The sequence below is a fragment of the Neopelma chrysocephalum genome, unplaced genomic scaffold, assembly GCF_003984885.1.
Source record: "Neopelma chrysocephalum unplaced genomic scaffold, ASM398488v2 Primary Assembly neopelma1_81, whole genome shotgun sequence".
Classification (NCBI taxonomy): domain Eukaryota; kingdom Metazoa; phylum Chordata; class Aves; order Passeriformes; family Pipridae; genus Neopelma; species Neopelma chrysocephalum.
This window is the reverse complement of record NW_020897743.1, coordinates 3,630,282-3,645,540: the sequence shown is the minus strand read 5'-3', so window position 1 is coordinate 3,645,540 and position 15,259 is coordinate 3,630,282. Positions and strand designations below refer to the sequence as shown.

Genomic DNA, 15,259 nt, shown 5'->3' with positions numbered 1-15,259 from the left:
CCCTAGACGTGGATCCATCAGCTAATGAAGCACAGTGGTCACTGGCACCAGACAAGAGAGAGGATTTAACAGCTGACCATGCCTGAGTCCCCCAACCACCTGCACACCTAAGAGACAGCCCACCCACCTACCATCTGGTCTGCCAGAGCACATCATCTGAGCACAGCGATTACTTGTGACAGAAACCAGCTGAAGTTTCACACTCCAGATCTCCTGAGTAGCTCCAAACACTTTGACATGACCTGGCGAGTGTCCACATCAGTATTTTTCACCCAGGGCTTCAAGGTATGAGAAGTGAGATCTGGTGTTGGGCCTCCACAAGAGACAAGGAAACATATATTAAACAACAACAGACATAAATAACAAAAAATAACACTCACACAAGACAAAAAAAGGTGAGGAAAAACAGACCAGAAATAGGCAGATACAAAGAAACAATGCTGTCACATTCAAATACAGGCCCATCTCTCCTTCATATATTGCTCCAGATCAGAGCTCTAACAATTCTCATCATAAGTCAGTCTCAGGACACAATGCACTTATCCCAAACAACAGATACACACATCCCAGCCTCTCCAGTATTTGGCTTTTTCACAGTCACATGGGCCAGAGTCTTTACAACAAGTTTTTTCAGGATGCTGAGCAGGCTTTCCTTTGGCAGTATGGTCATGAGTGGGTCTAGTATTTTTCTGAGTTCAGGACTAAAGTACTTTAAAGAGTGTCTAGGGTGCTCTCAGCTTTGCTCTGCAGGCAGTTCTTGGTACAGAACAGATCACTCCTATCTTTAGTAAATTTAAAGGACTTTAACCCAGTCCTTTAAACCTGCTAAAACAGGCAGAGATGGAATCAACACTACGCTCACATGCTCTGTTAAACAGCTCCCTCCTGCGGATACATGCTCTGTGCCTGAGAACTCCAGGCAGGATTCAGACGGTGAGGCTGCAACTCCCCAGTGAGCACAAACCACTTATTGTCCTCGTGGCCACTCTCCTCAGAGTGGCCCAGGGCTGCCCACGCGTGTTCCCATCCAGCCGCTGGCTCCAGCGGTGTTCCTGAAGCAGCAGCCACTCTTAACAACAGGAAGACCCCGATTTGGAGCTGGAGTGCAGGTCAATGGTGTGGCCCAGCATGCAGTGCTCCAGCTGCTCCTCCACCGCCAGCACCTGTCGCACAGCTTCCTCAAAGGCCACTGTCACATTGGTGTCGTCCTTGGCACTAGTCTCCAGGTACGGATAGTTACCGTTCTCCATGCACCAGGCCCGGGCCTCCTCCGTGCTCACCTGTCTCTCCAGTTTGTCTATTTTGTTGCCCAGGACTACAAATGGGAAGTGTTCAGGGTCCTTCACATCAGCGTAATAGACAAACTCCTTCTGCCAGTTACTGAGGTTCTCGAAGCTCTGCCGGTCATCCACGCTGAAGGTCAGCAGGCAGCAATCTGCCCCCCGGTAAAAGGGCGTCCGCAGGCTCTTGAACCGCTCCTGTCCCGCCGTGTCCCAGATCTGGAGGGTCACAAAACGCCCATCCACCTCCAGGTCCCGGTTTAGGAACTCCACCCCGATCGTGTGGAACGCCTGCGAGTCAAACTTGTTGGTGACGTAGCGGTTCATGAGGGAGCTCTTCCCAACTCCACCATCCCCGAGGAGAATGACCTTCAGGAGCAAGGACTTCCCACTCATTGCAGCAGGACGGAGGGCTGGGGTCCCAAGGCAATCTGCGGGGTTCAGAAATAGTACAAAACACCCATTTGACTTGTGGATTCTGCAGAAAGACACATACAGAAGAACAGAATATGGCATTTTCATCCCCATCTCTGAATAAGTTTTGTATATAGGAGGTAATCTCTCTTTTTAGAGAGAGATCTTATTATTCTAACCTCTCTTATTAGAGAGATTACAGCTGGGGACTGGATGAGCTTTCAGGCACACGAGTCCTCCATCAGGTCCAAAATGGGTTCAGTGGGTCACCACTGTAAGTGCATGATGAGAACAATGTCGAGAATTTAGTACCGATTATACTATTTTTAGTGAAAACTCTGCATTTATAAGCTTGTCCAGTTTTTGTAAACAGATCATCACTAGTTAAACATCTCTCCTGGCCTGCATTCTCAGGCTATCACAGGAACAGCAAAATCACCACGGGTGCCTATCACCAGGCCTTCCTTCCCACTGTACCATCACCAGCTAAATAAATTCTCCTATGTGACTTGCTCCACTGGAGGGATGTAACAAATGTGCAGGTTTATATCGATGCAAGTGATTCGTCAGGCCAGCTCTGGATCACCCTGAGGATGCTGACTCACCAGCGGAGCTGAGCTGCGCGTGATCCCACGGCTCAGAAGGGGTTTCCCAGGCACAGGGACCAGCTGCTCTGCTGCTCCTTGCTGGCAGTGCTTGTCACAGCCCAGTTTGCTCGGGCTCAGGTGCAAGTTTACACTGCAACAACCCCGACACCACAGGCTCCTTAGTCAGCAGCCTCCAGGCCAAGTGCCAACGCATCCTCCCCCTCCCAGGGATGCTCTACAGGCCTGACGTGGAATAAGAGGTTTGTTTGGCTGTTGTACTGTACCTGCTCTGGAGATACAGTTGTCTCTGGGAGTGTCCAGGGAACACTTTCCTCCAGTGTAACAGTCACTAAAAAACAAACATCAGTCATCCAGGTTGCCAGAGCTGCCCTCGGTGTCTTTGTTTGTGATGCTGATCCAGGATGGAAGAACAACAGCAGAGCTCCAGGAAGCTGCAAGAGCAGTACTGATAGCTGGAGTAAAACAGGCAAGAACAAAGCACCAAGGAGTTTCCCTTGCCCTAAGTGAAATGGAACAGAGCCCACACCTGGACAGGGCAGAGCCAATACCATGTGGATGCTACACCCAAAATAAGAACAGAATAAACTGAAGGGGCTCTGACATGACTGTACAGGCTGTGCACTCTGTGTCTCACCTCAATCCAGGGGACATTGATAGCTGTGATCTGCTTGGCCTGCCTACTTACACACTCTGCAATCTGATTTAAGGATGGAACATGCACCTGAACCTGCTATCCAGGAGAGTGAGCCAGCTGGCAACAGCCTGGGACCTTGCTTACACCTGCTACCAACATTCCCGGGAAGGGTGTGGATGAGCAGTGCTGCATAGTGATGACACCTCCAACCCGCCAAAGCAGGAGCCCAGAACAGCACTCCTACTCTGTCCAGGCCAAATCCCACTCTCTGCACTAATTCTGGGAGGTCCTGTTCAACTTTGATTCTGCTCTTTCTGCACCCCTTCCAAACAGTGTGGTAACCACAAAGCCAAAAGCAGAAACTTCTGCTTCTAGCGAGTTTCTGCACTTTCTGCACAAAAGGCTCACCAATTTCACTTCCCTGCACAGAAACAGCCCAAAACCAAGCACAGCTGAGCTAACCTGATGGGACATCTGTGTAGCACTGCACGGTCCAGCGGTCCTAAAGCAAAGAACAAAATGCAAATGTCACAAGAGACAAACAGGACTTGCAGTACAGCTCCCTGGGGCCGCTGGCTTGGGGGAACCCTCCCCCGGGCAGGTGAGCTGCTCAACACCCTTGTTCCTTTCCCAAACCTTGCTGAGGGCAGGTTGAAGATGGTCCTGGCACAGGCCACCAGCCCAGAGCAGAGTTTCTGTTTAAGGATGGTTTGTTAGCAAGTGACTCGTTTTAAGAATGACCAATAGGCGATGTCGGGCCGCTCCATGGCCCGCAGGTCAGCGGGGCGCTGGAAACCGTGACACAGCCGTGATACCGACAGCACATCCTCGTCTGCCCCGCTGTGAGCTATTCCAGCGGCTGACCCCCACTGCAGCAGGGCCGCCAGCACCTGTGTGCAGGTAACAACACAGGGAACACCAGCAGGGCGGGCACGCAGGGCCCGACTGCCCCCCCCTTCCCCGCTCCCCAGGCCCCGGCTCGGCGGAGGCGAGACCCGCCGGCGGGTCCCGCGGGAGCGACCAGGGGAGGTGCCCGCGGAGCGGTACCCGCGAGGGGCCCCCCGGCGGGGGCAGAGGAGCGGCTGTCTGTCCATCCCCGCCGTCCATCCCCGCTCCCCCGCCCTGCCCTCACTCACCCTCAGCGCCCTCCGCCCGCCCGGCCCGCGGGGCGCAGGTGCCGCTCAGCCCCGCGCCTGCGCCGCGCACGCGCCTCCCGCCGCCGGCCGCGGGCGGGGCGGGGCCGGGACCCGCCCTTAGACCCGCCCGGCCCCGCCCCCCGGCTCCTCAGCGCCCGGCCCGGTGCTGCCCTCACAGTGCCCACTGTGCCCCCTGTATCCATCAGTGCCTGTCCCAGTACTGCCCTCACAGTGCCCGCTGTGCCCCCTGTATCCGTCAGTGCCTGTCCCGGCACTGCCCTCACAGTGCCCGCTGTGCCCCCCGTATCCGTCAGTGCCCGCCCCTGTCACTCCCCTCACAGTCCCGGCATGTCCCCCCGTGCCCCCTCACTGCCTGCCCCTGTCCCTCCCCGCACAGTACCCACATGTCCTGCCTGTGCCCCCTCAGTGCCCCCCGTCCCCTCACAGTCCCGCATGTCCTCCCTTTGTCACTCCAGTGACAGCTGCCCGAAGGAGCACGACTTCCCCCACCCTCCCCATCGCCAAGCGGGACCAGGAGAGAGAATGTCTTAAAGAAAGAGGTTTCCTGGGAAGAGCAGCAAATACAAACATTACAGAGAGTTGAAGGGAAAAAATAGTGACAAGGACAGCCCACCCTGGGCTAAACAGCAAGGGGAGACAGGAGAGGGAGGGTGAAACCAGACCTGCAGGTGGCTGCAGAAGGGTTTTGGGGAGCAGGAGCCAGTTGTGTGGTTCCCCCTGGCAGGCATTGTCAACTCTTCTTCCTGCCAGTGCCTGCTGCGCCCTGAAATACACCTTCGAAACTTGGAGACACATCTCACTGTGTCCCCCAGACATCTTCCCCAGGGGGACAAGAGCAGGGACCCTCACACGGACACCCAGAGCTTTTGGCTGTCTAAACCCAGCACCAGCTCCAGGGCCAAGTGAATGCCACAGGAGCGCATTGATTCCCTCCTCCCCCCTGGAAAAGCATGAGATGGGAGGAGGATTTAAATTAAGCCAGGGATTATATTAATACCAGCCTCGATCTGTCAGAGGAGATGGGGGACAAGGCAAGCCTAGGGAGGTAAGCAGGGGGTGGCCAGGATGAAGACCCATGTTGCCAGCCTGGGATCAGGGGAGCCTGGGTAAAAGGGGGGTGCTCCTAGGACCTGCCTTTGGGGCACCAATATACACACCAGCATCAGAGCCAGAAGCTCAGGATGCTGCTGGAACAAGGGACAGACCCAGGCTGCACCACGTGCTGGGGCTTTCTCTGAACCAGTCCGGGTCCCCATGCCAGCCCTGACAGGACCATGCATTGCTAGGGTGAGCCTCTGAGCATGGCACACTTGCCTCTGCCAGCTCCCTTTGCCTGGCAGCCGTTTAATCCTGTTATTTGCCAGTACTTATTAATTAGAGATCTGATTTAGCATGTAAGGGGCGAGACACCTCCTGAGGAAGAAAGAGCCACCACAACAGATCCTGCTAAGGCAACTGGGGCACGGTGCTCTGCAGCCATTCCCTGACACCCTGGATCAGCCCCCTAAGGGCTGGCAGACACCAAATCCTCAGGGGATGCTGCCTGCAGGGTTTGGGGAGGGCAGCACATCCAAGGACACCACGGGGCCAGTGACCCCACCTGACTGTGCCCATGCTCGAGGGGCCCCCATGTATCTCCAGGCTGATCCTCGGGCACTTGCAGCTGTTGGGGACTCACTTGCCCATCTGAGCAGGGATGTGCCTGGTCTGGTTTGGATCCCAGTGCTTCTGCAGCCTGGTTGCCTTGCTGAAGCTGGGCAACAACCTGTTTGGCATCTGTGGTGGACTGACCCTGGTGCCCACTAAGCTGCTCTATCATTCCCCTCCTCAGTAGGACAGGACATAGCAGACAGAAAAGACTTGTGGGTCAAGATAAAGGCAGTTTAATAAAGCAAAAGTCGCGTGTAGAAGCAAAAGACAGCAAAGGATTTATTCTCTACTTCCCATCAGCAGGTGATGTCTGGCTGCTTCCCTGGAAGTAGGGATTAAGCACACATAGTGGTTGCTCCAAAAGATGGTTGCCTTCTTGTGTCTCTAGAGCAACTATCCTGAAAGCCTTCTTGGGTGTCCTCTTAACAGCTCTCTTTCCTCTCAAATCTCATACATAGGCTTCCAGCTCCAAGGTGGGTTCCCCATCCCACTCCCTATTGTCCTCCCCTGGTCAGGCAGGGAGAACCTGCAGAGTACACCACATAGCATGCACCTCAGGCTCCCTTTCCCTCTGGCCAGGGCACGAAGGGACTGACTTCTTGGAGTGCCCCTGACGGCCAAGGCACTGGCCTATAGGGATGAGGAGGGACAGATATTTCTCTGAAGTTCTGGAGCCAAGAAGATACTGTCTCCACAGCTGGTGTATCCACCATATCCATCTCTGCCAAGCTGTTAGAATGACACTAGTGCACTCTGAATCACCTCCCTCCACACGGCTCATGTGTACAGGACATCCTCTGGATCTTTGGAGACCTCATGATTGTCTAGATCACTATACATGACTCTTCAGCACCAGTTCATTCTCTCAGGTGCTGGGTGCCTTCATTGTGGTGGTCCACTTTCCTGAGTAGTTCACAAAATCTTCCTTGAATTAGTACCTTACCCTCACACCTGAGAGGAGATGCCTGAAAATACTGCAAATTGTGGCCACAAATAGCTGCAGTGGTAATTAGTAGTATTAAACAGCTCACATAATGGTGAGCAGGGACCTCAGGAGACTGGACAATAAAGCCACCCACACCAGTCCCAGCTGGGGAGAGGGAGATGTATTCCCTGATCCACTCCACAAGACAGCTCCTCCAGCAGAGCAAGGCCATCAGTGTGCAGGGCAAAGCACAGAGCAGTGGTTTGTACTAACATGTTCCCAAGCCCAGCAAAGCAAAGAGATAAGCAGTGCAGCCAACAAACTGTGACCTGACAGGAGCTGCCTGCTTAGTAAATACTACAGCTATAGCACACTTAGCACAGGCTAAGGAACGGGCTTATCTGGGCACTGCCTTGTGAGCACAGAGAGCTGGCACTGGATGGGACCTCACCTGTGAGTCCTGGCCACCCCTGGGCGGAGGGATTTGTCTGGAGATGGGGTTGTGACGCAGGAGATGTGCTGGGTGGGGAGTACGAGGGCTGTGCAGGCTGCATGGGGCAGCAGAGCAGGGACTTTGCAGCATGCTGGGCTCCTGCAGCTGGTGAGGTTTTACTCCCCTGGGCTCAGCTGCAGCCATCACCTGGCTCTCACTCTCTGCTCTGGGTGTTATGGCAAATGGGAGGATGCTGGTGCCAAGGTGAAGGAGCCCTGATCCAGCTTCGAGTGACTGCCAGCCCGTGGCCACACAGCACTGCCAGCTTATGCCCCGATTAATTCATCCCACGTCCTGTGCTGCAGCTGGGGCTTGGGTCTCTGCCTTTGTTCCAGCCCCGGTGCAAGGCTCCACAGCTGCTTCTCCAAGGCCTCTGCCCTGCAGCAGCTCCAGCCCATGGCACCTGCTCTTAACACTTCCCAGCACACAGACCCCATGAACAGTCCTGCCACCCTCTGCCTTTGGCAGCCCCTGTTTTCCCCAAGCCCACAGCTCTGAGCAGTGGTTGACAAGCACCTCATCACCCATTTACCTCCCCGAGAAGGAGCTCCATAGCTGGAGCAAAGCTGGAGAAGACACCTCCGTGCATCCCCCTCCGCCCCACACAGCTCAACACGCCCTAGAGGAGTGACCTGTGCAGTTCCTGTGAGCTGGTCTGAGGCAGCAGGGAGGGGCACATGCCTGGGCTGCAGAGCTGCCTCTCTGAGACACAACACTGCAAGCAGGGGCTTGTCTGACCGTCAGTGCAACCGCAGGCCTGTCAGCGGCCCAGCCACTCACCACTGCCACAGCCTCTGTCCTCGCCTGCTTGTCCATCCCCTGCTCTTCCCCTTGGCCAGTTAGCAGGGACAATGTTGGATGACAAGGCAGCAGAGCAGGTAGCACCATAGGAGGAAGCACCAGACATAGTTCTACCCTGATGTAGGTGCACAGGCAGGCTGGGGCTTCAGGACACATCATGAGGCATCTGTTGCAACATGTTTATCTGCTGCCCATGGCTCCTGAGCTGGTTCCTGGAAAGCCGCAGAGGCGTCTGGCAGGCACCAGCTCACAGCTGCATGGAGGGGAGTTCGACCTGTGCTGCCATAGGCTCTGCTCTGGGACTCACATCAAAGGCACATGGCAGCAGGGACGGAAGAGGGGGACAGAGGGGCATATGGCACCCTGGCTGCCTCTTGGTGACGAAAGTGCCTGGACAGAAGGACAGAGGGAAACTGCTCCTGCTGCTGCTCCGGAGGTGCCTCCATCCTGCCTGTTGGTGATTCTGGGTGAAGCAGCAAAGGACCATATTCCCACACTGACCCCCCCCAGCTTGTACCCTGCACCCCATCCTCTATGCCCAGCCCATACCCTGCACCACGCTGTCCGTGCCCAGCCTGCCCCCAAGTTCCCTGTGGGCAGTCGGACATTCCTGCACGGGTTCATCTGAGCAGATTTGGGGCTCTGACACTGCAGGGTGCCACCACCACAGGCTTTGGGACAGCAGTGTCCCTGAGGAGAGGGCACCAACCTCTGCCTTGTCCAGATGGAGCGAGGTGACATTGCCTTAGAGGTGACACCCACCACAGAAGGGCTTGAGTTTTGTTTTTCCACCCCTCGAGGTCTCCTCATGTCACATGGGTGTATGAGCAGTGTCAGGTCCCCCTGGCAAACCCCAGCCGGCTGTGCCATGGCTTGGGCACTGGGTGCATCCCTACTGCCATCAACCCCATGGGTTTGAGCCCCCACCTTTGTCTCCCCCTCGGCTTCCCAGGCTGCCATATCCCAGCTGTTTCCTGTGGAGAGGAATAAATCATGGAGATAGAACTACGCATTGGGAACAGGGAAACAAAATGGCTTTTCATGCCATAATCCTTTGTAATAAAACACCAGGGGCAAGAAAGATGATAAACAATGTCTCCTGTGTGAGCCAGCTGCTTCCTAAAATAAAGCACTCCTCTGCTCCATCAGCTGCCCCAGCTCGGGTGCAAGTGCGGGCGCTGCCGCACGACACCGGAGCCGTGTTCCTGCAGGAGCACATGCTCCCGCAGCTCTGGGCACGGCCCCTGGGGCCCGCGGGAATCTGCAGAATGCAACTGGGGGGGCTCAGAAATGAGCAATGAGTTCCAGCCGCTCTCAGGAGAGGGTGGGAGCCCCCGAAGGGCTCGGCATCCCCCGGCGCCAGCAGTGCTTGTGCCGCCCAGCGAAGGCATCCAGCAGGGCTGCTCCCACCTGTGCCCCGTGCCAGCAACAACCCCGGCAAATGCAGGAGTGAGGGGGGTGCAGGGGGGCTCAGTGCATAACTTCCCAGCTTTGTTTAGGCCCGGGTGCTGGCAGAACCCTGATCCTGAGCAGGAAGCTCTGAGTGCTCCGGGTTCATCATTGCTCCGGCTGAGCCCTCGCTGGCAGGGGATGAATAAGCTCCTGCTGGTAAACCTGACCTCCTGGGCATTATTTAAAGAGCAGCAATAACTTCTCTGCTGCTGGGGAAGGCGTCAGGGTATGCTGAGTGTGGCAGCCTGCCTGTGCTGGCCACCGCACAGCCCACGGGCCAACTTCCCAGTGCAGGTGTCCTGAGGTGCCCAGCTCTCTGTGCTGGTGCCTTTGCACCCACTGGTCAGGGACAGCAGCTTTACCTCCCCATGGCTGTGGGGCTCTCCAGCACAGTGCTGCTCCCCTCCACAGGATGGGGACAGCTTGTCTGTTCATCCTCCCCCATGTCACCAAGCGTCCCCATGACACACAACTCTCACACCCCACGGTGCCCTGCCATCAACTCCTTTGCCGAAGGTCTGTGGTCAGTACCCCACACAATATTTTCATTTCCCCATAACTGCTCATTCTCTTCTGCTTTCCTCTTTCACAGCCAAACATACAACTATCCCCATGCACACACGTATCCTCCCCAATCACTCCCAGCAGAGGTTTTCCCTGGCAGCTCGTGATTGTTGCCCCTTGCCTCCCCTCTCCACCCCTGCCACTGCAGGGTGGTTTAAGCTCTGTGCTTGGCAATGTGTCCACACAAGCAGCAGAGACCTGGCAGGGAAAGGCTGACCCGAGTGATGCAGAGCTGGTGACACATTTTCCCCAGGGGTGCAGGGAGTGAGGGGTGGGCAGGATCCGCCCCACCTGGCCATGCAACCTGGCTTCACCTTATCTTGCTTGTTCTGGTGACAAACACACACCTTCCAAGGTGGGGTTTGCTTGCACTCTGACCACAGTGTGGGGCTGCGGTTGGCGATTTCCTGCCATCCAGGAGTGCCCCAAGCCCTGGTCACTGAAACTCCTTGGCTCTCACCACTTTCTGCAGCAAAAGCCTCCCCTGCCCTGGGTGATCTGTGCTGCAAACCAGGGTGGTGCTGTGGGAGGTGAGGAGGGTGCTGCAGCCGTGCAGGGAGCACTGGAGCACCGGGGTTCCCAGTGCAGGGCACGCACAGGCTGAGTCAGGGACCTCCTGCCAGAGATGGGGTTATGATTCTCCACACAGGGGTATGTGGGGCCAAATCCTCTCCTGGCTGAGTCAGAGGGGATGGAGCAGTGGCAGGGGCAGACACTCATCCCAGCCACAAGCCCTGATCTGAATTCACCCCTGATCTGAATTCACCCCGTGCTGCTGATCACCAGGTATTTGCCCAAATTCCTCCTGCCAGTGACTCAGCCTTCTCCTCCCTCCTCTGCAGTGGGGCCACAGCTCACCACCTGATGGAGCGTAGGAGGAAGCCGCCCACAGGAGCAACAGGATGGGCCCCATGGATTGTATCCTCCTGGCATTGCCAAGAGGGGCTGACACAAGTAACTCACCTGCTGCCCAGTGAGGGAAGGGGCATCGAGCCCTGCCAGGAATGTCCAGTTCCCAGGATGGCATCCTCTGTGTGTGGGTGGCTGCTGGGGCAGCCCAAGCTGCTGAAGCCACCACATTTCTAGGGGACAACAGTCTGGCAGCTGTCCTGGCCACCCACACCACTGGCAGCTGTGGGCTGACGTGAAAAAGGGAAGGTCTGGGGTAGGGAGGGAAAGTGTTGATATAAAGGGCTTTTCTGTAATGTTCTCCCCTTGCTGGCTCATCCTCTGCTGGCAGCATTTTGGGCACTGGGTTTCAAAATGCCTTACTCTTTACCCTCAGACCTGAGGACACAGAATATGGGCGGTATGTCTGGTGCTTCGCTGTGCACCATTCTGGCAGGGATGTGGGTGCCCTTATTTTAGGTGGACTCCGCCACATTGGCCACACAACCCACTGAGATGTGTGTGCTGGGGCTGGGAAGCTGCCCCCAGCTCCAACTGATTCCCTGGTTTGGGTTGGGACTGCCAGCCCCTGGTGTGGCTTCCTCAGGGTGCACCAACAACCCTATCCTCACCCTGCAGCTTCCTGGGATGCACGGGGGTCCTGTGGGCCACTTCCACAGGCTTGGAGCATCGCCAGCTGCTGGCACCAGCCATTTAGAACAACTGCTGGGGAGCCACAGCCCTTGCCCTGGCTGGGAAACCAGTTGTCCCCATAGGAAGGGGGTGCCCAGCACCCTTTGGCAGTCTCTGCTGCCTGTGTGTGATGGATGGGGAGGATGATGGGGAGGCTTTTGTGAGCACAGTGGTGCCAGGGATGGGACACTCCTGCCATGGCCTTGCAGAAGTCCATGTGACTCAGGGAGAGATAAGCACCCTGGTGCTTTTCCATGCCTGCAGAGGGGCCCGTTGCAGCATGCAGCAGGGAGGGGCACTGGGGCGGTGTCAGGAGCAGCCAGGGTGCTGTGGGCAGCCACCGAGGAGATCAGCAATGTCACTTCGTGTTTCCATCCATCTCTTGGTTCAGCTCAGGCACTCAGGGACAGGGAAAGGGTTCAGGCTGGCTTTGCCTGTCTGCCCCAGCCTGGTGAGAGAAACCACCCCCAAACAAGGACACAACCCCTGCTGGGATGATGAGCAGCTGTTGCCACCCCTTGTCCTGGCAGGTGGCACTGAGAAAAGGATTCCCATGTCCAGGATAGGGTTCTGTCTTGGCAACATCAGGGTGCTGAAGGGGAAGGGAGACAGCCACCCACGTGCTGGGTTTCCCAGTGCTCAGCCCAACATAGCAGCAGCCCCAGCTGGGCCTCAGCATCATTCCCCACTGCCCTCACCCCATGGAAAACCCTGCACACTGCTCTGACAGCACGCAAACATCGACCTCTTACCTGCAGCTCCTTCGAGTCTGCTTTTTAAGGGGTGAAGGCAGTGGCAAGCACACAGGCAGGTTATTTGCAGTCCTTGGCAGGCAGCGTGGGTGGAGGCAGTAGGCAGATAGCCACCGTGTCCAGACAGGCACAACAGCCCCGTGTTTGTCCCAGCTGACCAGGCTCACTAAGGACACTGGCCAAAACTGTTGGTTGGCAAGTTTAGGCCAGTCTGCCTCCACCTTCTCCATAACTGGCCTGGTGCATTCAGTGACCCTGCAGGCCAGGTGGAGGTGAGGAAATCCTGGCAGCAGCCAGGAAGCCTCAGCATAGACCTGGAGGCACTGTCAGAGCTCACCCACGCTGTGCTGGAGGGCGACTGCAGGACCCAGGGATCTCCACACCTGTAAGGCAGGGCTGGGATCAACACAGAGGGTACCCAAGGCACTTACTGCATTAAACCCCATCTTTACAGGGCTGCAAAAACCTCCTTCCATCAAGGGCAGGGGCAGAGATTGGCTCAAGGGGAAGAGAAGGGCTGTGCCAGGCAGTGAGGGGAGAGCTCTGGGTGGGCAGAGATGGCCTGGCCACCACAGCAGCAGGACCCAGGCCAGCATCCCCACTGCCAGCACCTCCAGCTGTGCTGATGAGGAGCCAGCCCAGCTCCACAATGGTTTTAGGCAGGGGACAGCAAGCTTTTCAAAGCAGGAGGCTCAGCCTTCACATGGGCAGTAAGGCCCAGTTAAACCTCTACCATAAGAAGAAACCACTCTGGTGGTGGAGCACAGTGGCCTCGATCACACCAGCAGTGCTCCCAGCTCCCCCAGGAATGGAGACCACCCAGGCAAACACCAAGCTGGATTCACTCTGTAGGGAACCAACCCACCATTCCTCTGAGCAGCACAAAACCGCCAGCACTGCTGCAGCACCAGGCAGAGACCTCCCCACCCTCCAGGGCAAGCCAGGCTACAGCCAGAACCCTTGCCGGGGAATAAGCCACAAGCCATAGGTAAGTCATTACATTTTTTTATTTTATAATAAACTTCTCATTTTTCCCCCAAGGAAGACAAAAAACTGTGAGTGAGGCTACAGAACACTGTCAGTGAAGAATATGCAAGACAGACCCAGGCCAGAGGTGAGGCCAGGCCAGAAAGGGTCCCCACTCCCCCAGGCAGAAGGGGTCCATCTCCATGGCCCTTGCTCATCTCCTCACTGCACCAGAGCAGGATTAGTGCTGTCACAGAAGCCAGCTGAGCAGCAGAGATGGCATCGGGTCAGGCTACTGATGGACTGAGAGAACCACGCTTTGTCCCCCCACCTGCCAAGGCTGCCAGCAGGGTGGGACAGTGTTAGGTGATAGAGCTGTTTGCTACACATGTACATGATGTAAATTTAAAAAAACCCACATGATTCATTTCAAAGCAAAATAATTGTAGTCGTCGCTCTTCCTGCCAGGCAATTTCTCTCTAGGAAGACTTCACACATTCCTTCTCCTGCTCAATAGCTGCAAGAGAATGGAGGGCCGTTAGTCTCTGGTGCTTTTTTTTTTTATTGTGGAAGCACCCACTGGAAAAGGTTTCAGAGGATTCACTCAGGCCCTGGCGCCCAGTTTTATAATTTGACCCCAAGTGGGGTAGGTGACCGCTCGACTTAGAAGGTGATGAGACACACGAGCATGAGATCAAGATGGGCACTTGTCTGCATCCGTCCTCGGGAAAGCCATGCCCTGAGGCATGAGCTCGGAGCAACAGCCCTCTCCGTGTGCTCATGCCCGCTGCCCGGGCTGCACACACCTTTGCCAGCGCCTTCCTCCGAGTCAGAACCCCGCTGACCCCAATCACCCCCGGCACTCGGAAAGGGGGGACCGGCCCCCGAGGGCACTGCCCCGCCAGCCCCCGGCCCCGCACTCACTCTCCTTGGAGGGCAGCGTGTTCTTCTCCTCCGTGTTGGTTTTCTTCAGCTTCTTCTTGTCGAATTTCTCCACCTCCGAGAGGTCTGGCTTGTCGCACATTTTGCCTGCGAGACCCCCCGCCGCAGTCAGGGGTCGGGCAGACAAAGGCGGCGCGGCCCCCCCGGCCCCCGTCGCGGACAATAGCGCAGGGCGGGGCGGCCGCCGCCCCGGGCACCGCGCCGCTCCCGGGGCCAGGAGCAGCCGTGCGGGGCGGCCCCCCAGTGCCAGCACCCGCCGGGGGAGCCCTCCCCATCCCCGCACCCGCGGAGGGGAATCTCCCCGCGCCAGGCAGCCGCGCCCCCCCCGGGCACCCGCCGCCCCCACCCCGGGGCGCCCCGGCGAGCCCCTCCTTGCAGCAGCGGTGCTGCGCGCGGCCCCTCCTGCGGCGCAGCCCGTACCTGCGGTGCGGAGGGCGCGGTGCGGTGGATGCGATGTGCTGCCGGTGGCGATCCCACTCTTTGCGCGTCCAGGTGTGACTGGGGCGCGCGCCGGGAGGGGCGGCGCCTTATATACACCGGCCCCGCCCAGCCCGCGCGCCCATTGGCTGCCCGCCCGCCGCGCCTGCCGGGAAGCGCGGGCCGCCAGGGGGCGGCCGCTCCCGCCGTGCCCCGCGGCGGGGGCGCGAGAGGGGCTGAAGGGGAGGGAGGGAGCGCGTGAGGGGAGCAGCGAGTGAGGGTGTGAGGGGGGCACCCGGGACAGGGGCACGGACACGGGGCACACAGCCCCTCACAGATACGGGCACGGGGCACACAGCCCCTCACACACACGGACCCGGGGCATACAGCCCCTCACACACACGGACCCGGGGCATACAGCCCCTCACAGATATGGACACACGCACGGACACGGGGCACGCAGCCCTCCCATCCTCTCCCCCCACAGCTCCTCCTCTGGACACGGACACGCACCTGGACACAGCCCCTCACACACACGGGCACGGCGCCCGCTGCTCCTCGCACACACACAGCCCCACAAGACACCCCTTATGCCCACCCAGCCCTGCACACACCTGTCCTAT

The 15,259-nt window shown here is 57.6% G+C and overlaps 2 protein-coding genes across 9 annotated transcripts; both read right to left on the bottom strand.

Moving 5' to 3' along the window:
- Nucleotides 1-455: 455 nt before the first annotated feature.
- RAB9B (RAB9B, member RAS oncogene family) lies at nt 456-12,390 on the bottom strand. Of its 8 annotated transcripts, XM_027690458.1 has the most exons (4): nt 12,312-12,390; nt 10,942-11,138; nt 2,566-2,630; nt 456-1,711 (listed from the first exon to the last, which is right to left on the bottom strand). In XM_027690458.1, exons 2-4 carry the CDS (start codon nt 10,965-10,967, stop codon nt 1,071-1,073), a joined length of 732 nt encoding a protein of 243 aa, XP_027546259.1. In that variant the 5' UTR covers nt 10,968-11,138; nt 12,312-12,390; the 3' UTR covers nt 456-1,070. The 8 variants fall into 8 exon arrangements, with proteins under 8 accessions (XP_027546259.1, XP_027546258.1, XP_027546264.1 ...); XM_027690457.1 differs by lacking the exon at nt 10,942-11,138 and having other exon boundaries at nt 12,312-12,381; XM_027690463.1 differs by lacking the exons at nt 10,942-11,138; nt 12,312-12,390 and adding an exon at nt 7,942-8,134.
- Nucleotides 12,391-13,300: 910 nt separating this feature from the next.
- Nucleotides 13,301-14,746, bottom strand: TMSB15B (thymosin beta 15B). Its single transcript, XM_027690639.1, has 3 exons — nt 14,640-14,746; nt 14,202-14,306; nt 13,301-13,794 (listed from the first exon to the last, which is right to left on the bottom strand). Exons 2-3 carry the CDS (start codon nt 14,299-14,301, stop codon nt 13,757-13,759), a joined length of 138 nt encoding a protein of 45 aa, XP_027546440.1. The 5' UTR covers nt 14,302-14,306; nt 14,640-14,746; the 3' UTR covers nt 13,301-13,756.
- Between the last annotated feature and the right edge of the window lie 513 nt (nt 14,747-15,259).

Excerpts from the sequence above, each read along its gene's own strand:
- TMSB15B (XM_027690639.1), bottom strand. The coding sequence starts at position 14,301 with ATGTGCGACAAGCCAGACCTCTCGGAGGTGGAGAAATTCGACAAGAAG. Across the intron at positions 13,795-14,201 it reads CACGCTGCCCTCCAAGGAGA|CTATTGAGCAGGAGAAGGAA; the intron begins GTGAGTGCGGGG and ends ATTCTCTTGCAG.
- RAB9B (XM_027690458.1), bottom strand. The coding sequence starts at position 10,967 with ATGCCCCTTCCCTCACTGGGCAGCAG. Across the intron at positions 2,631-10,941 it reads CTTCCCTCACTGGGCAGCAG|TGACTGTTACACTGGAGGAA; the intron begins GTGAGTTACTTG and ends TTTGTTTTTTAG. Across the intron at positions 1,712-2,565 it reads CAACTGTATCTCCAGAGCAG|ATTGCCTTGGGACCCCAGCC; the intron begins GTACAGTACAAC and ends TGAACCCCGCAG.